Genomic DNA, 20,647 nt, shown 5'->3' with positions numbered 1-20,647 from the left:
CAAGTCAATTTACTCCTCCCCAAGCATTACAACCCCAGGTGAAAAAATCAGAGCAAGACTCCTAAAAAAGGAGAAATCCAGGCGGAGTGCAATCGTTACCCAGAAATTTATCATCAACACAAAAGGTGATACGCTTCAATCAAATTCCTTTCTTGAAAATATATTAGACTTAGGCTTCACAAAGAAATACTATTGTTTTATATTTAATTAATACCTTGCAAGGCATCGAATCTTAATTTTTATACTCCAGTTCAGATTAAAGATTAATTAATTTATTTATATTTGAATAAAATCTAACTATTTTGTATAGTGTCTTTTGCAGTATCTGAAGACCTACGTGAAAGTAGAGACCTTGGATATGGAATAAAAAACCTAAATTAATCTCTACAGTATTAGTAAAAGAAATTGATCTGCAGTACTCAGTCATAGCAGTCTCCAGGAATATAGTGAGAAATACATATTTTAACCACGAATAGTAAGAACTACGTATTCGCTACTCTTTCATATGGAAAAGGATTTAGGAAAGACTTCCAGTGAATACCTTTAATAACAGTGCTTTCACATCATTCACCCAACACTGAGCAGATAGGTCCTTCAAACCAAGCTACTCATATGTGATTAACACTAATTACTATTTAAATTTTTCAAATAACCCAGCAAATCCACTTTTCATTTCGCCAAGCAAAATGGCCTCCGCTCCTGTTTCATCTCACCTTCGCTGCGACACAAAGCACTCCTAAAAATTACTGCTGTCAAAGATGGCTCCAATTTAACAGGTTTTTAAAATGCAGTGTTGTTAAACACCCATTAAAAGAATGGGTTACCTTTGTTTAGAGCCTGACAAATGTTTCATAAAGGACATTGGCCATTAGTCACGTCAGATGTCCAAAACATGCATTTTTAGTAAACATATGCAAAGATTAAAAAAAAAACTATTAAACATTTGGGCTATAATTCCATAAGAAACATCAGTGTTGTCTGTTGAGCTGAGTGCAAAGACAGAGGTGGATTTGAATACAAAGACCAGAGGAAGGAACGAAGGGCAATTTATTTTCCCAAATGGAAAAATCTGCGTCCTTGAAAGCTGGGAGAGTCTCACTAGAATTTAAACAAACAACAGCTCTTCTTGTCAAAGCAACTGCCCTTTCTTCCCTGATTTACATGTCATTCTCATGGCAGCAATGTTCAAATGACTGTACAGGGATATTCAAACTACAAAGAAAAGCTCTGTAAAAAGGCCAAACTCTGCTTTTCAGACTGTTCAGATTCCCACAATAGCTGTGAAAATTCCCAGCTTTCCACAGAGCACCTGTAGTAGCATCGTTGATCCCTCTGCAAACAGAAAGCACAACCAAACTTTGGGCTCCAACCTCTGCCAGAAATGACCCCCAAGAGCACAAACCAGAGCTGGACTTAGAGACACCTCCCAGTCCTCAGGATTTGCTGAAGAGAGTCCCTTTCCTTTTGTATCCAATGTTGCAGAGCAACACAGGAACTGGGATGAGCACTGGTGTGTAGACAGAATAATTCTATATAATTCCAAAACTGCCTTCTTTTAACGTGGGAGTTACAGCTCTGCCTTTGTCCGCAAAAAAAAAATAACAACAGCAGAAATGCAGGTGAGAGGAGGCTACAATTCTGAAAAGACACTCGCATACAGATCCAGAGCTGAGATGAATCTATCTTGGGCCAAAAAGAAAAAATGCAAGGATAAAAACCAATTCCTTGAACCATTTAAGGCTTTGTTCGCTCTTACAGTGCACGGAAAATAAAAGGCGAGGTTTAATTTTTTTTCAGAGGCCACCTGAGTATTCCCTGCCCAAGTGCTCTCACAAAGTATATCCCGTTTTCATTGGAAAACCACAATGGTGGAAATGGAGAAATGAGTCCTGGCTTAGCAATATACCTCTCAACCTCCCCCAAGAAGCCGTTTGCTTCCTAATGGACTTCCTTAAGCCAGATTTCGATAGTCTGAGCCGTCCAAAGTAAAAAATCAATTTATTTCAAAAGTCAATTTTCAATTCAGTTTCATTTAGCTCCATTGAAGGTGTTCGTAAAAGCCACAGCCTACCAGCCTACAGGAAAGTAGAGAGAAAATGCCTCTTAGTCTGAGCCTAACATCTCCTAGGGAAGGTGGTGGTGCGCGGAAAACGTGTCACTAAAGATGCTTTACCAAAATGTCCAGTTTGGGTATAAAATAATCCATGCGTGATAAGCAATTCTAACGCTGATTAGGAAAGTTTATTTTCCGTAAATACTCTTTAAACTAGAAAATCACCTTCGTTTTTAGAATATTGCCATTGCAGGCCTTTTTAATAAAGGCTCTTCGGAAAATATACCACGCCGTCCTTACAAAATACATTGAAAAAAAGGCAATAAGATGGTTTTTGAAGTGAAAACTCATAAAGATCATTTTCCATGCTGACAGTGTGCATTTCATCCAGAAGTTTGAAGAGTCAAATGCTACCTCAGCTGGGGGTTATTCTGCCAAATGGCTTCCAACAGTGACCACAGAGATGGAGGATGGGAGGGGTACGTGTGTGTAGGAAAATAAACGTGATGGTAAGCGACCCCAAACCCACATCATCTTATCAAACATCCGACACACGGAACCAAACGCACAATGCAAATCTAGAATACAAAAACTGAAACAAAAAAGACATGAACAAAAGGAAATAAAGCCATTTGTGAGTTACCTGCAGAGATTTAAAACAAAAAAAAGCACACGAACGAAGCAGATATAATTCACATGGATTTGCCCAGGAAGAAGAAAAGGAGGGGTGAGTGTGAGGGCTGGGGGGGAAAAAGAACAGATACCTTTTTTTCTTAAACAAATCCATCATGAAAGAAAATGAGACAAGATTATAAATAGGCCGAGTTATAGCGCACCATGGGATTTTTAATCTGGCTACCTGTGGTTTTTGCAGTTAAAGCCCTATTCAGCAGTAGGAAGGGAGGGGGGAAAGCGGAAAAAGAAAAAAAGAAAAAAAAAGAAAATCGAAATCACGTTTATGTGCCAGTTTCGCAAATGCTCCCCCAGCGAGCACCACCAACAATGCTGGCAAACAGGAAACACTCATTATCAGCAATTTCTAATAAGCGGGCGCCTTTCAAGCGTTATTGATCGTTACCTGGCCGTCTCGCTTCCTGCAGTCCTGAGTTTGGCTCTCGTGCTCTGCCATGGCAGCGCGAAGCTGCTTCTCCAGTTTCTCCATCTCCCGTTGATGGTCTCGGACCAGGCAGTCCTGCGCTGTGTTGTGCTGCTGGAATAGGTGCGTCTTCTCCTGTTCATGCTCCAGCTTCAGCTCCACTATCTGATTGGACAGGGAGGAGTACAGTTCATCAATAGAACATCCTTGTCGTCATGACAACTCGTCTACAGCTTAATTTCCCCCTTAATTTCATCAAGTTGGCAATTTTATTTTTACGTCACTATTACCTCACCTCTTAAAAAGCCACCGTTAGCGTGACAGAATTCCTCCAGACAATCCCAACAATGGAGACAACCGAGCAAATCCAGCGCATCCTTACCCAATTTGTTGGTACAAATGTCGGAAGCGTACGAAAAAATAATTAAAAAAAAAAAAAAAAAAAAAAAAGGGGAGGCATTGTCGCATTGTGTGGCGGGTGCCCCCGTATCCCGCTGCTGCTCCTCACTCAGCAGGACTGAGGATCCTAAATGGTTAATAGGCAGCCTGCTCGCCCCTTCGCTTAAGTATACACACACACAACCCCCCACCCCAGCAATTAAAGCTTTGCAAGAATTCTTTATGATTTCCAAAGCGAACGCTCTTCCTGCGATATTCCTCAACGCTGGCGCATAGAGTTGTCTTTTTTTTTCCCTCCTTAAATAAAAAAAAAAAAAAAAAAAACAGCAAGAAAATTATAAAAAAAACAAAGCTCTATTATCCCGTTGTCAGCTACGCTATCCCAACATAAACAGATGTATGTGTTCCAGAAGGGCACCTGCTGTGCCGCAAGCTTGCACCATGATTTCATAAGAAGCCCTCTATTCTCAGGAGCCGTTCCCAGTCCGCACCACACTGGATGCTGTGACCTTGGCCACTCTTAGCCTCTCCCCGCTTGCCTGAATGGCAGCCTGAGACCAAGGGCCTGGTTGCTGCAGCTTTGATATTAATCCTCCCGCCTGCGCACAAAGGCACCCTACCTGGCCTGCACACTGGAGCGGCCAGGCCGCCTTTGAAGCAGGTGATGAATAGGGACGGCAGGAAGCCGCTTCCCCACTGAACTCCGGGCCACACAGCTGCTAAGAACAGTCACTTGGATTTTTCTTCAGTTTTGGTGGATTTCGGAGAAGGAGGAAGGGGGGGAAGGAAGAAAAATAACAAAAAAAAAAAGGAAAAAAAAAAAAGAGAAATCTCTTATCGTGAACATGGTGGGGTATTTTCAGCATGAGAAAGGAAAAAAAGAGCGGACGGGAGGAGCCGCTGTGAGAGCGCCGAGAGCGCCCGGCACCTTATCTTAAAGCTGTAGCATTCAATTCTGGAATGATATCAGCTGGTTGGCCGGCTTCCGCGGGGAAAATTTGTAGCTAAATTAAAATAAATTTAAAAAAAAAGGGCATTTTCTCAAACTGCAGATGAGCATGTTGCAAGCTTAAAAGGGAAGTGTGCCGTCCATGCTGTGGTTGGGAGCATCCTTCCTCAAACGGAGCGAGAAGAACAAATGCAACACTGCACGGTTTAACGTATCTACATTATTTAATAACACTAAAGAGCTCATTAGGAGATGCCTGAAGTCCCTGCAGGGGTTAACCCCTCACATTTTCCAGGCTGGGCCTGGCATCCTCACACCAAGTTCTTTACGCCAGGTTTTTGCCCAAGGTTTCTGTACAAACCTGGCTTCTCTCGGACGCTCGCGGTGTCCATCCTGTGCCTAAGAGAAAAAGCTGTTGCTCCCTAAAATAACTGTAGAGCCTTTGCCTGATTTAGGAGAAAAAATGTTCAGTGTTCCTTCATAAATAAGATCTGATTAAAAAGAAATTGTGTCAACAGGAGAGGCCTTTCCCTTCAAACATTTTGCTGTCTTAATTATTGGGTTTTCAGCTGGTTGCTCCATGTAGGTCTGGGTTAAGGCAGTTTGCTGTGGGGAGATTCAGTTATTGGAGATGTCACTTCTTTGCCAGAAGCCAGGGCAGCAGGCAGGGAATGTGACCCAGAGGGAGCAGGGGACACGTCCTGCTTCTCCAACTCTTCACACCTTTACCACACTGACCAAAGTAAATTGTTTTGTTTTGTAATCTCTTCACTTTCAGCATTTTAGACACAAAGATTTTAATTTTATAGGTGGAATGAGCAAAAGGTCCTTCAGCAGGAGGGGTGTCCTCCCTCATCCATGGGAAGAGAAAGGGTGGTACCATGAGGGAAGGTGTTTTACAAGAGGAAAATTTGTTGACGAAAAATTTAAAAACCCTCCTTATTTAAAGCTCCACATTCCCCAAGATGGTTTGGGTTTGGTACTTTAAGATGTTTCTGGTGGGGAGCGGAGCTGGAGAAACAGGAGAGGAGAGAAAGGATGAGGACCAGAGCATTTTCATCCCTCAGAGGACTCCACACCCATCTTCCCTAAAGAATATTAGCAGGTATTCCACATTCCCAACCAACAAAATAAAGAACACAAAGTGACTGAGCAGCCATTCCCTGCCCTGGTGAGCACTCCCTGAAGCTCCTGCTCCCTTCAGAACTGCTGCCAAGCACTATGGCTTCTCTTCCACTCCTCCCTCTCTCATTCTTGTATTTTTATTGGGTTGGTTTTTTAAAGGAAAAAAAAAAAAACATATACCAAAAAACAGAAAGAGAAAATCCATGCTGCTTTTCAGCAACAACAGGACTTCATCACAGGAAACTGCATGAAAATTGTATTAATTCTTCACAAAGCAGACAGATTCTGTCTCCTCTTTGAGGTAGAGAGCACCTTTATGAATGATATAACAAAACCACCTCCTTCAAAAATTCTGTCATGTTGAGATCTTGCTGCATCTCCCCCTTGATGCTGAGCACTTCATCAGATCACATTCAAGTGTCTGCTCCACTCCAGCACTCCAGTGTCCAGGGACAGGCACTGGTAGGTGCTATACATTTCAGCCAGACAAGCAACACGACGTTCACAATGGGCATTAGGGGCGAGGCTGAAAGGAAACATTCATTAAATAATCGTGTGTGCCCTATTACCATAATCACAGGGCATTCATTGTGCCTTGGATGTTTCCTCATCTTGTTCTCTCAAAGATGAAAATCTCTCATTCCCTTCCCTGTGCATCTGTTCCTGTCTCCAGCCATGGCCTGGACACAAAACCAAGCAGGAATATCTGTCTGACCTAAGAGAGCCTTTCTTACCACTGCTGTTATCACGTAACACAAATACTTGAAAATTATGATCTCTTCTTAGCTGAATTCTTCATTCTTTGTTTCCACACAGTGTGACAGAACAACGTTCAAGGCAACAGCCAGCAGGTGATTTACTAAACTGTCATCAGAACTACACTATTTACTTTAAATTCAGCTTTTAGTTACACAATTTCTTCTAAATTTAGCTTTTAACGGAAATTTAAATTCCCTTACTCTTGCAGAGAAAAGGATGTTAAGAAGAAAACAAAATTCTTGACAAAGAGCTAAAAAAGATTAATGCAAGAATTGTGACAGTCTCTTGTTCACTCACACAAAAAGATGCCAAACAAACCTGGCAGCGTGGCTTGTGCCCAGGCCAGTGACAACTCAGCTGATGAACACAGGCAGATGGAATTGCACTCACAAGGGGAGGTGCTTTAGGACAATTTGCTAGAACAAGAGACAGTCTAATACAGAGCCAAGGTGAAATCCTGCTGCTGTTAGCATGCCTGAAGAACAAAGATGGACAATAAACAGCCCACGGATCACAGGAGATGTCTTCAGAAGCCAAAGATTTGTAATTTAATCAACACCAGCAAATACCTTTTGAAAGTCTCTAATTTAGACAAGGCCTTCTACTACCCAGTTTTTGCTTTTACATCACATGCTAAGTTTAGGCTTTTCAATTTTAGAACAATTTCAACTTGTTCTCAAGAACAAGCACGCCTTTGAAATTCTTTTTAGAGTCCCCAAAGGAGGGAAAGGAAATTAGTTAGCTCACTACCTCTTTGAAAAATGTAACTGCTACAATAAATATTTGACACCAAAGTATGAAAATTCATGTAAATTTATGTCCGCAATTCCAGAAATATTTTAAGTAACACCTCTATAAAATATGGTTTTGCAAGGCAGGATGATTTTATAAGCACTGTTTTGGCAAGACTGAACTGAGGGCTGGAGAAGCCACCAATGTATTGCACGTGTCACTGAGCTAAACTCACTCTGCAGCACACCTACAGCACGTCTGCTTCCAGCATTTCCATCCTAAAATCATTTAAGTGTTTGTAAATCAGGTGTTTGCACGATTACCCTGCTGAAAACCAGCCCCAGCCTCTGCCCAGGCAGGGCACAGCACATGATCCATCCCCAAAGAACAACTCCAGCAAAATGGAGCATTTTCTGTCTCCTAAGCCTATCAATAAACCTGCATGTTCCATGAGGATATGGGGATTACCATCCCTGCAAACGCTGCTCCTGAAAGTAATCTGATCTAGCAGGCTGGAGCAGTGCTAATCACACTGGGGTCTGGTTCAGCATAACTTGGGGCAGAAAAGGAGCATCTTCACTTCAAGTTAAGGGAGAAAATCAGAACAGAGCACCCTTGCAATAGGTAAATTAAATGGATTTCAATTTACACTTTTTTGTGGGGGGAGTTTTTTCTATAAGTTGAAACACAAAAGTCTCCCAAGATATAAGGGAGCCAATGGCAAATGGGACAGTGAAAAATACATCTCTGTAGAAGCACCCATTACCACACGTGGGTAATGCACATTACTTTCTATTTCATTGCAGGCTGCAATAATTTAATAGGTATGACTGTGTTTTCTGGAATACTTACACCTTTTCACCAACCACTAATAATTCTGTTTCAACTGCAAACTAAGAATTGCAAGAAATTCTTTAAAAGAAGCAAGCTGGTCTTTAGCCAAACTGCAGTTTGATTTATTCTCCCCTAAAATAATGCACCTGAATGGTCTCACTCTCACTATATAAAACTGTATTCCTGATCTGTACATTTTTACTCATAAAGGCTTTTTAGAATTTTAATATTTTTAAAGTATGGGCAGCACAAACCCCACCTCAATCATTCCATCTTCCCAATCTTCTGGCATGAGTAAATTTGTTTTTAAATCACAGAAGCACAGAATTGTTTGGGTTGGAAGGGGCCTTTAAAGCTCATCCGATTCCAAGCCCATGCCATGGGCAGGGACACCTTCCACTATCCCAGCTTGCTCCAAACCCTGTCCAACCTGGCCTTGGACACTTCCAGGGATGGGGAGTCCACAACCTCTCTGGGCAGCCTGTGCCAGGGCCTTACCACTCTTATAGTAGAGAATTTCTTCCTAATGTCCAATATGAACCTGCCTTCCTTCAGCTCAAGGCCATTCCTCCTTGTCCCATCACCACATGCCCTTGTGAAAAATCCCTCTCCAGCCTTCTTGTAACAATATACTGGGAATGGAGTTGCATCCCATGATTAAATCCAACTTGGTGCCACCATGAACATCAGGAGGTTCCTCTCCTCCCCTCCCCAGCCCACCCACACCACCAAACCCATCACAGGCTGCAAAGAGAAAAATTTCTTTCCAACTAACAGACCTTGAGCCACTGCAAATGCCTGTCTGCAGCAGGCTGTGGTGCAGAATTTGCTGTGTGTAGTCTTTGTTTAGGGATTCAGTTTATCCAAGGACCTTCTTTGAACACAGAGCTGCCTTCCCAGCCCGACGCGCTGCTTACCGCAGGCACCCGTTCGTGTTTCTGGAATCGCCTCCCTCTCCCTCCTCCCCTCAAAGAGGATTCTCTGACTACACAGGGAGCTCAGGCTTTCAACTCTGAATCACACACGACTCAGATGCCTGAAGGAGACCGTGCAAATACCCATCTGTCTGGTTAACAATTCTGTAAACAGCAATGGCACCATGAGAAGATTTCCACCCACTCTTCACTTGGAGGTTAAATTCGTCTCCTTTTCCCATTTGTGAGTTTTAGCTATAAAGTAAAAAGTTGATGTTGATTGAAGAAACTATTCCTCAGATATTCTGCACAAATGGTATTCATCTGTGTCTTAGGATGGTTCAAAGGAAACGTTTATGCATCCTAGATTAATTTATTAAATGAAATTTATGCAGCTTGTTGCCGATGACATGAAAAATTTAGAGCTTCTACTAACGTGCTCATTTGGCCTCCTTGCAAGAACAGACTGTATTTCAATTATCTTCGAGTACAGACAAAGAGGAGAGGAACAAAGCTTTTCACAAAGACTCTCTCCTCACAACTAAACCAGCATACTAAAAATGGATTGTGGATCTCTGAAAAGAAATGGCCAGGTTAATGTACAGCTAAGAAATGCTTGGGACATCGGTCTGTCCGAGGAACGGCAGGTCTCAGACTGGGCTTTGCAAGTGTTTCCTTCACTTGGGTGGGTAACAGATTGGTAAAAGAGAAGCAAAAAAACCAGAAAATGAAGAATGAGGCCAGCAGGAAAGCCAGGATGGAAGTGCAGTGGCAGGAACTGTTAACAGAGCAAGGGTATGGGGACAAAGCGAGCTGGAGGTGGAGCTTGTTATCTCCAGTAGTGTTAATTACTAAGTGAATGTTTTGCCTGAGAGAACCTCGCTCTTTTCTTTATATTAACCTCATTAGAAAGTTGTAAAAGACAAAAAGACCAACAGAATATTCTTCCTCTCCTCTCAATAACACTTTCCTCTGCTCCAGCACACTGCTAAAACAAGAAAAGTGTCCCAGCAGCACCTCAGATGTTGTCCTTGCTGCTGGCAGGTAACATTACAAACATGCTTTTTTCACTTTTAACCATCTATTTTGCACTTCTTTACTTCACTTTCTTTATTATAAAAGGCATATTTAAACTTAACCACACCTTTGTCTTGCTGCCAACTTAAAGGCATTGTCTGTTGACTTGTCTTTAGCATGATTTCAAAGTGATTTCATTAAATACCCAGGAAAATATTTCTGAAGGTGTCTCTTACTTCCCTATATGGATACATAGGACAAGGTGACAACTCTAATTTCTTCATAACTTTTACAGAAGTCAGAACCCAACAATAAATGTCACAAGAAAGGATTTCCTGAGATATAGGGAGATTCTTCAGCTACCATGTAACAACTCTCCACTTTCCTATGGAAGCATGAATAATTATTTTTAAAAGGAATAAACACAGTCAAAGATGAACCAAACCAAGAGGATTATTTATATATTTAGGCTGGCATTTAATCTCAGAGAGTATGGCCATAACTCATCAGGTAACCCCATCCTGCTATCACAGTGACTCAACTGGTTTGTTGTGTGTTCTCTCCCTGATGGATAATGACATTTCCTAGGCTTTGGCTCTCTTACTAATCTTGCATCTCATTTATTTCACATTCACTCACTCACTTCAGCAACAGTTCACAGCAAAAAATGGGTGCAGCAGTGATCACAGTGATTATTAATGGTTTGGGGTTTTTGAAAGGACAAACTAATGTCATTTAAGCATTAGAATCACACTGAGTTCACTGGAAGTGTTCCATTCTCAACAATTTATGAAAATCTGCTTCAAACAAAGGTGTGCATGTACTTGAGTGTGCTGGGGAATGTCCCTGCATGAAGCCCTGTCCCATCTCTGCCATGGAACCACCACTCCCCACGAGAGATGTGCTCTCAGAAAGTGCTCAACTGACAAGGATGTGGGGAAAAAACCCAGCAAATTCCTTAACTTTTCTGTCAAATTTGACTAAAATCCATTACTGAAAAGTCTGGGCACATGATCTTTCAAACATTTGGGCTCATAGAAGATGAACTCATCAGAAACACTTCCCAGGTATTTTCAGCTGGATTGAGGATGTAATTAGAAAGTAGGGGGGAAAAAATGAAAAAAAAGAAAGAAGGGAGGGGGTGCAAAAAACCAAACAACCTTTCTTCCTGTGCTGACAGTGCCATAAAGCCCAACTGCAGATACTGCAACCATTTCAAAGGCAGGAAAGGCTGAGGCCTTCACTGTGCTGTCCACTGGCTTTGAAGTGCCGAAAGCAGCTGCTCCCAGCAGATAGGAACTCTGGTGCTGCTGGAGTTATTTTTTTTTTCTTCAAAATATACTTTCAAATCTAACAGCTGCAAGTAGAACAAAGTTGAGCTAAAGTATATTTAAAGAAGAAGAAAAAAAAGGCACCAGTTTCTCTCTCAGAGAGTGTTCTCAGTGGATACTTCAAAAGCAAGTGGCACCGAATCAGATGAAGCTGGAACCAGGAGGGACGTGTGACAGCTGAAACCAAATACTGCAAGATCCAAAAGTTCCTTTTTGCTTTATTAATGGATTTGAGTGCATTTGAAAAGCTAACAAAATATTAAGGGCTGTGGTTTTTTCCAAATTATTTTTGAAGCAAAAGACAAAGATAAATAAATATTAATGTATCAGGTTATTTGTTGTAATAAATATCAGATAAATATCAATATATCAGTAGGTCAAACCTGCAGGCAAAGCCATCTTTCAGCCCCACAGTGAACAGTCCATGTTCACACCAATAATTATTTTGAAATCAGCATTCAAGCAGAGTCCTGTGATATCAAACCATTCAGATAAAGCAGAGAAGTGAAACCACTGCTCCAAGTGCCTACACTCCCAAAAAGTCTCTCAGATTGGAGAACTGGATAACACATCAGTTAATCTGGTTCTTTATTACAAATCTGATTAAAATTATGGGCAACTGAACTGTCCAGGTTGCCATCAGTGCTCCCCTTGCCACTCACCATGAAAGCCAACAAAAAAAAAAATCTGTAGGGTAATTTCCCATCCCTTTTAATGTCTAAATTTAATTTGACAATTAGAGTCAGACACTTGAGGCAGAACATCTCGAAGCAATCATTACGTTCCTCAGGTAGCTAAAATATCCAGGTTTTTGGTTGGGTGTCTATTTCCAACTGGAAGACTGCTGGAGCCCTGTCAAAATGTATCCCCACTTTGAATTCACTGCTCTATTTAAACACTTTAAATCACTCTGCTCCTCGCCAAGTAACAACCAAAGAAATATGCAGTAAAACAAGGCAAGGAAAAGTCTGCTTTAAAAATGGTTTAGAAGTTCTGAAGCATAAATAGAGAGCAGTGCAGAGAAACAGAAGTTGGAAGTACTGAAAGGAAATTTTAAGAGTGGAAGAAGTGAGCTCATCCTGCTCTGTGGTGGGGCTGGAGGGGCTTTGTGCCTCCCAAAAGAACCTCATTCCCACTGATAACCCCCTGCAATCTGCAGGAAGGGGCATGTATTCTTCATGCTCACCAACTTTCAAAGAACATTCCAGATGAAGGACAAAGAGAAATAAATTTTTAAAAAGGGCATAAACAGGATTCCACTGAAAATTCTTCTGAGGCTCTCATTGTTCAGCTGTTTAGGGCTGAAACCCTCGGGTTCCAGTGATGTCTCATAAAGCTTAGCTGTTCTTTCTTACAGTAAAAGCAGCTATCCTCAAGAAAATAAATGGGAAGCAGTAAACATCTCAGTGAAAAAAGCTTTCACTGATGTTTACCACAACATCAACATTGTTACAGAATAGATTCACCAAAAAATTTTTAACTCTCATATTAATTTCTTGCTTTGTGGGTTTTTTGACACAGTCTCCAGAAGGTCTGAATATAAGAAAACACATGAAACCAAACCATGACAATAGGAGACATTATCACTTGCCTTTAGTGTGCAAAGTCAGCTGAATACTGGCAGAAAATTTTATCTATGGCTTGGTGGATGTTATTATGGATAGTAAAAAAAAATTACCATTTGTAGGTTGGAACAGGAATGTTGTAACTCCTGATGCACTGCAGGTTAGCATTTATCTCTACAGACTAAATTCTGGGATGGGAAAATGGGAACAAAATCTTTTAATAAATGCTTACTCTGGACTTTAAAAATGCACTACAAATTATGAGAAATGTAAAGAAAAAATGTGAGCCAACCATATCCCTAAAATGATGTGAAAATGTGACTAAATAAAAAATTCCTTTAAGGCAGATATCTGACTGACCCTGACACTCCCATCACCCTCCTTTCAGCATGTCCCTGACACACCAAACTTCCTCACCTTTCCTGCACAAATCCCCAGTATCTCGGACTATTTCTGAACCACTAAATGCAGGAATCATCACAAATAACATCTCCCAGTTAAGCTGAACACCTGTGAGATGTCCCTCACCCTTCCCGAGGCCAACATGTCACCTCTGTCAGGTGGCAGCACAAGTGGTGACGTTGCTTTGATCTGACCCAACAAACTCCCTTCTGTTCCAAGAGCCGCACACAAAACACACCATTGTTCCTCCCCAGCCCAGAGCAGGGGTCTCTCAACACCTACCAAAGTGATCTTGTTCCTTAATTCCCTGAAAAAGCCCCTTCCAGATGGACCAGAGCAGGCCTGGCACCAAAGCCAACCGCAGCGTTTCATCCTCTCGCGGCACAGCAGATAAACAGAAATGAAACCACATTTCCCTGCTGGAAATGCAAGCTTAGATCCACACAAGAACAGTGATAAGAGAGAACTTTCATGGATTAACCACCTCATTCCTACAAAGCACTAAAACCCCCCTTTCAATCCTTCAGCAGGGGCTACCAGCAAAGGCCACTTTAATTTTGTGACCAAGTACCAGCTCACACCCCGGTCTGGTGCAGCTCCTTAGCTCCCAAGTCTGTCATGCAGTAATTTCTCTCCTCCTGCTTCTCGCCCCTTTACATTTCACAGCAGTGCTGAACAAAACTTTCTTGTCTCCACCCAAACGTTTCCTGAGTATTTCCCAACCCTGAAATTACTTTACAAAGAAGAAAATCCCGTTCAGTGGGCCAAAACAAGCATTCATATGAACACTCCCCGTGTCAAAAATGATAAACAGAACAAACTGCTGTTTCTTGACAAGAAGAGAAACACATAATGCATTAAATAATTGAACCTGGTGATTATGGAAATAGGTGTTGCCACCTGTAAGCCTGGGAAACAATTTGAAAGAGTCAGAGGTACAAAGGGTTGTGAAGAGGAAACAAAAAGTATTTTCTGTGCAGAAAATACTACATCCCCCTCCAACCCCATCACAAAACCCTGCATATCTGTAAATGGTGTTTTTATAGGAAGGACAGCAACACACAGTGACCTACAGCTGCAGGAAGGGTGTTTTCTCCCCTCCACCTGGAGGAGCAAAGCAACTGACCTGTTGTTCATATCCTTTCTTGATCTCATCCAACTGCCAGGAGAATTCCTGGGCTTGCTTTTCCCGCAGCAATTTTGATCTGCTTAGATCTGCTTCAACCTCTGCCATCTACATGGGAAAAGAAAGGGAATATTTAATACTTTTTTTTTTAAAGGCATAGCTTGAAATGTTCTGACATTTCTACAGTTGTTTGTAAACCATCAAAGAGGAGAATATCACTTGTTGGGAATGATAACAACACCATTTGTATGTGGTGAAAATGAATATTCAGTCTCTACAGGATTATTAGTTACTCAAGGACATAGTGATCACTGTTATGCCACTCCCTAATTACAAAGGATTGGCTCAGTTTTTCACTCAACAGTGCTGAATATCCCATCAAAATTAAGTGAATATTTTCTCTAGACATATTTAAGACTCAAATGTATTTCACTTAAAAATACACTGCCTGTGGAAATTCAAGGGAAATCATGTGCGAGTCAGAGCATAAACTACACAATTAAAGCAAGTTTACATTAAATCAGAAAATAACTTTAAATAACTTAAAAGAGAATTATTTGGCTGCAAGTGAAGTCCTCTGAAGATAGTCATCGCCTATGAATAATGAGTCCCACAGATTCCAGCACGCAGCATCAAGGAAGCAATTTCACAACTCAATTAACAAAGGCTTTTGTATCAAAAGCACAACTGTTAGCTGCACATCAGGCATGTTTCCAAGGGAATATATATAAATATATATATATGTGACTCTGCTGCAGCGCACACTCATCAATGACTTTTAGATCTAGATCCCAACATAAGCAGTGAATAAACTGTGTCCCTAAAAAGGGAAAAGAAGTGAAGGGGTTTGAAGGACCACAAGCCCATCTGCTCCACAAAAAGAAGAAACCCATGAATTTCTGAACCACGAGCCAAAATCCTGCTTGGCCTTAGGGAGTGCTCAGTGTTCAACAGATGTCTGTGCCAGTTGGCCTGGACATCACTCCCCAGCCAGGAAGGAGGAGAAAAGGCAGCACTCGGAGTGGGAAAAGCATTTTATTGCAGAGTGCTCCAGCAGGAAAGGAAGGGATTGGAGGAGAAGCAGTTGGCCACAAAGAAAGTGGAAAAAGAGAGCAGTGAGGAAGCAGCTCCTGAACCTCACTGCTATCATCTGCCATTAAGAAAAGGGACTGCAATCAATGTTTTATGAATCATTTTCTTCCAGCTCCAAACTTACTCAAATTGCATATCCATGCCATATTTTACTCAGGTTAATAAAACCCAGAAAAATAACAGATCTTGTTACTGCACTAAAGGAGGGGTTTTTCTGAGAGAATGAAAATGTTCTAAAGAAATGAAATAGTAAAAACATATGCAAAGATGCTTTAAATCTACTGGCTCCTGCAGTTTATTCCTTAGGTCCCGTTCATCAATTTCCAACAAAGGCTCTTGATCATTGTTTGCCAAACCCAGGAAGCCCCAGATCTACAGTACCATGACACAGCCTATGTATTATTTTAATTAGCACTGGAAAAAATGTAGATCTTGCAGTTAAACACGTGCCACCCACCCACCAGTGGACATCAGGTGACTCTTAATAATCACAAGCTTGACAAAATAGGAAGCAGATGGCAAAATAAATGATATCGTCATAGAGCCAAACTAAAGAATCAAATATTGATTGCAACAACTGAAAATGACCCCATCCTACTCATCTCCATAATTAACTTTATCTCACACCAAAAATGGGTTTAAAGCCCAGTATTCCTAATGCAGATAAAAGGACAGCGTTGCTATGGCTACTGCAGTTGTTTTGTAATAGATCCCACCTCAGCACAAAACACAGAATTTTCCAGTATGTTCCAGTGTACTGGGAGATTTATCTAAGAGTGTGTGGATGCAGAGGAATGAGAAAGGCCAAAGCCATGAAGAGAGAGCTTCCGCAGTGTTCCTCTGATGCATTTCCTTGGACCTTGGTTCCTGTAGAATAGAGCCACTCAACTGCACAGCATCACTTAGTATTTCTAGTTTTAGCACCCAAACAGGGAAAGAGTAAACCTCTGGATGATTCATGGAGTACAGCAAAATTGATTTCCAAAATTTCCCAGAATGCAGCAATATTCTGAAGGAAATTTACTGTCATTTTAAAATTACAGTTGACTATGTTTTCCAAATTCTTTTGCACTTTATTATGTTTTGGATTGGTTTTCTTTGCTGAAAGGTTTTTTAAGTGAATGAAACTATTATTAGCTTTTCTAGAATTAGACAACATCCCTTTTAGATCAGAACTAGGATATTATTTCAAGTCATCATGAAGAAATTGCAGGAGGGCCACATAGTACAGAAAATGTCAGATTAAAATAGTGGGATTTGTTGTATTGCCCTCGTGGGTCTGGTTTGCTGAACACATCTTGCTTTTATAAATTTGTTCTTCCTTTTTTTTTTTAATTTCTAAATTCTATTATTCGCTGTCTGCATGGGTCTTAAAAATATCAGCAGTGAAGATTTTCAAAAAACTTTGAGAACAACAAAAAGGGAATTTCCTCAGTCCTAAGGCAGGACCCTCAAGCACCCATTCCAGTCCCAGCCTGCAGCAGCCTCCTGTCAGCAGCGAGCTTTGGTCAAGGCAGGTGAGGTTGGAACTTGTAATCCAGAATTACAAGCTGGAGTTCTGTCTGGAGATCTCAGCCACAGGAGGAGTTAGGAAATATCCCTTCTCTCCCCTTCTTTTTGATCTCCTATTGCTTGTTCCTCCTTCCTTTCACTCCTTGGGCTGCTTTTACAAACTCCCAGGAGAACGGTTTAACTACTGTTTGCTCCATAAGAAATCTAAGCCACTAAACTCCCTGATTTTCAGGGACAGAAAAGTGGATTTTTCCATCCCCTGCACATGACTGCCAGCAGCCACCATGGCTCTGCCCCTGTTTGGGCTCAAACTGATTACAGGAGCTCATTAATGGAAGACAGAGTGGCTGGGAAAAGAGTAGGAAGAGACACATTGAAGTGGGAAATGACAAGCGTTGTTCCATAGGGTGTATAAACTAACCCTTTCTACTCTCACTCCTGAAAAATCCCTAATCAGTATCATAACTGCAGATATCTTTATAACAATGACAATCCTGGCTTTGTCAGAAAGATGAAACACCCGCCACCATCCCTTTCTGACTCGCCGCAAAGACACTACATTGTGAAAGATTTTGATGTGGCACTCTCAAGTGGAGCATGTTTCTGGCATTATAAGATCAGAATCCGCTATCCCACTGCGCCAGAGTTTCAGAAAGGCTGGCATTGTGACCTCCTCACCCGCTGTTTCATTTCAGCAGAGTCTTTCTCTGAGTTCAGCTCCACCTGCCGCTTAAACTCCTCCAGGGCAGCGCCTGCCTGCTGGGCCTGCAGCCTCTGTACCTCCGTCACCCGCCTCAGCTGCTCCTCCTTCTCCCTAGAAAGTCACAGAAAATTTTCAGAGTTCAAGTATCAAATAAAAGAACAAGTGTGCTGGTGTAAAAGAGAGGCCTTTAACCCGATCAGTTTAAAATAGTATTCAGATTTCAATTTCCTGTCCCAGCTTCTGCCCAACTTCCCTTTGCAGGCCTTTGAAGAAGGCGATGGAAGGCCGGAGTTATTTTCGCTTTCTCCGATTGAATTTCACACGCCCAAACACGGCGTCCACAGCTCACAACAAAACCTCCACCTTCAAAGCCTCTCTTCTTTTCAATGGCTCTCTACCCACTGTAGAACCCCTTTTATTAATCTCATCTAATTAATAAAAAAATTAATAATAGTAACAATGAATAAATAGTAACCAATTAGATTTCATTAAATTAGACTTAACACCTCCCAATACTTAAACAAACTCTTTTTAGAATGATTGTCATTCCAGATTAAAAAAAAAGGCAAAACAAAAATCAAGAAAATTATCCCAGCGCCATCTTTGCTCAGACAAGGTGCAGGATTATTCCCTGCTTGTCATAAATCAAAATGCAAAGCAGGGCAATGCGTGACACGTGGTTCCTTCTTAATCTATTAGAAAGCCATAATGCTGTGATGTCTGTTCAGCCTTTACAGTAATGACAGATGGTAAATCTCTGTGCAAAGATATTTCATATCAACAGCCTACACTATTTGACATATTAAACCTGATACATCTATAGAAATCAGGCTGGGTTTCTTCAGACTGGATCAACAGTAATGTTTCTGTAATATTTTATGTACATTCACATACATGAAAAGATACACATGAAAAGATAGAGACATTCACTATATTGACACAACACAGACAAAAATGTGGGCAACATAAATATTTCAGAAATGTTGATGTGAGTCCTCAAATATGATTAACTTTTATTAACTCGTTACTGGTTTTGTTATTAACTTTTTGTGACATGTTCCAACTCCCACAGGTCAGCAGAGCTGACTTTGTGTTCAGACACTGGAGAACACGATGGTGGCATCCAGGGACAAAGCTGGCTCCACCCATGGCTTGTAACAGAAGACACATTCAAACAGACCTGGGCTGACATTTTCATTTTGCAGGCAGAGGAAGTACCTCACGATAAATTTCCCATTTTGACAGAAATTATTTCCATATAAAACAAAGAATCTGACACGTAAGAGACGGAAAAGCCCAGTTAATTCATCTCCTCTGTCACCTTGCCAGCCCTGGAGGAGCTGCTGCAGCACTGAGAAAGCCTTTCAGAAAGGTCAGGAAGCTGCCAAGCCCAAAGTTACAGTATTCACATCCTCTTCTGTGGTTTGCAGACCAGACTTTGACAATAGGACAAAGAACATAATCCTACATCTTCACAAAGAGGCTGTTTGCAGTGCAGGAGAGCAGGGTAATTCCATTAGCAAAGAGATCAAAGAAATGCCACAAGCCCTGAGTCAGTACATTGCTGTTTACTTCTAGAGGTTTCTTTCATGATGTATATGTAAAAAAAAAGAAGATTTCATTTTGGCGCCTCACTCACAGCTGATGGAATAATTGAGAATAGGGAGACTGCCCCTCTCCTTACAGAAAAAGGAAAATACCTTTTTTCCCCAGCAGAAACTGGAGGAAAATAGAACAAAATCCTGTACCACAGTTTTGGTGATGATTGTTTTGGGGTTTTGGTTTTGTGTTCTTAGAATACCTGTGCAAATCAGTTATCTTCAAGTTTGCTAGACAGCATCCACCACCCTTCCAGATATGTTTTATTTCCACAGCCTCACTGATTCCATCTTCCACACTCCTTTGAGGGGGAAGCACATCTCTGTTAATCTATGCCATCAAATTCCCCACTCATTTATGAGACAATAAAAATTATTCAGCAAAAAAACATCACTACCAAAATCAACATTTCTTTCCCCATCTAAACTGAAATGGCAAAATACCATTTAGGATTTCAATCCCTCCTGCAGAGGAGCCAAAGGATCCAAATCCCAAGTACAAAACTCCTCCACCCTTCCTCAGAATGGGCACACCAGTGACACCTCCAGAGCTCAGAGGGATAGGAACTGTCTGATGGATCAGTTTTCCATCTGCTCCTGCTGTTTGGCTCGGTTATCCCCCAAATCCCACATTCCAGGGAGCTGCTGAATACAGATATTTTTAATTTTACAGCTGTTTGACATTGAACTACATTAAGCCCATCACTTCCCTCTCCCAGAACAAAATCTGCCTCAGAAAGAAGAATATGTAAGAGCTCTGCCCACATTTGTTACCTTGGAGAGACCATGGAGAGGGGAAAATGTCCACTTCTCCTCCCAAAGATCCATAATTCAGCAATGGGCCCTGGGTAACAAATCTCTCTCCCTGCAAAACACATCTAATAATTCCACTCCACACTGGAAGCAAAACCAAAACTTGAAGCTCATTCAAACACATCCACACTGCCAAGTGTCACGAGACACTGCTTGGTCCAGTCAGATGGAAACACAACAAATCTAAACTTAAAAGGACAAAATATCAGGCCTCGTGCTCATAGTGAGGCTCAAAATTGATGCATCCTCTTCCTCAGGAAGACATTTTTATTTTGAAATATTATGATGTAAACTTCCAGGAATGTGGTTTTATGCACCTTCCTTTCTTTTAAGGACTTAATCCCATGAATAAATGCAACATCTCATTACAAGCGGGGAAAAAAAAACTTCATTTTTAAGGATGTGGGAGCCAGCACTCTCTGTTTTTTGTGCAGTTCAGATTTGTACAGAAGCTTAGAAAACCTGTACAACAATGGCCTCGGTTTGCAAATACAAGAAAAGCTTCACTTTTTTTCCCAAGACACTGAGCAATGTGCCTTGCATGAAGCACTAAAATATTCACTTTGAAGATTATTTTTTTCAGTTGGACTAGTTGTGGGGCCCAGTACAATACAATTACATCACTTA

General features: G+C 41.3%; 1 protein-coding gene across 7 annotated transcripts in view; it reads right to left on the bottom strand.

Annotated features, from left to right (window-relative positions):
- CEP112 (centrosomal protein 112) overlaps positions 1 to 20,647 on the bottom strand; it is a 162,119-nt gene that overhangs the window by 86,971 nt on the left and 54,501 nt on the right. For all 7 annotated transcript variants that reach the window (XM_059864085.1, XM_059864084.1, XM_059864088.1 and 4 more), the window contains 3 exons: positions 17,585 to 17,720; positions 14,303 to 14,410; positions 3,132 to 3,314 (listed from right to left, as the gene is read on the bottom strand). In XM_059864085.1, the coding sequence (XP_059720068.1) occupies positions 3,132 to 3,314; positions 14,303 to 14,410; positions 17,585 to 17,720 (427 nt within the window). The remainder of the gene's footprint in view (positions 1 to 3,131; positions 3,315 to 14,302; positions 14,411 to 17,584; positions 17,721 to 20,647) is intronic.

The sequence above is a fragment of the Haemorhous mexicanus genome, chromosome 20 (genome assembly GCF_027477595.1).
Source record: "Haemorhous mexicanus isolate bHaeMex1 chromosome 20, bHaeMex1.pri, whole genome shotgun sequence".
NCBI classification, from domain to species: Eukaryota; Metazoa; Chordata; class Aves; order Passeriformes; family Fringillidae; genus Haemorhous; species Haemorhous mexicanus.
This window is presented reverse-complemented; position numbering and strand designations above follow the sequence as displayed.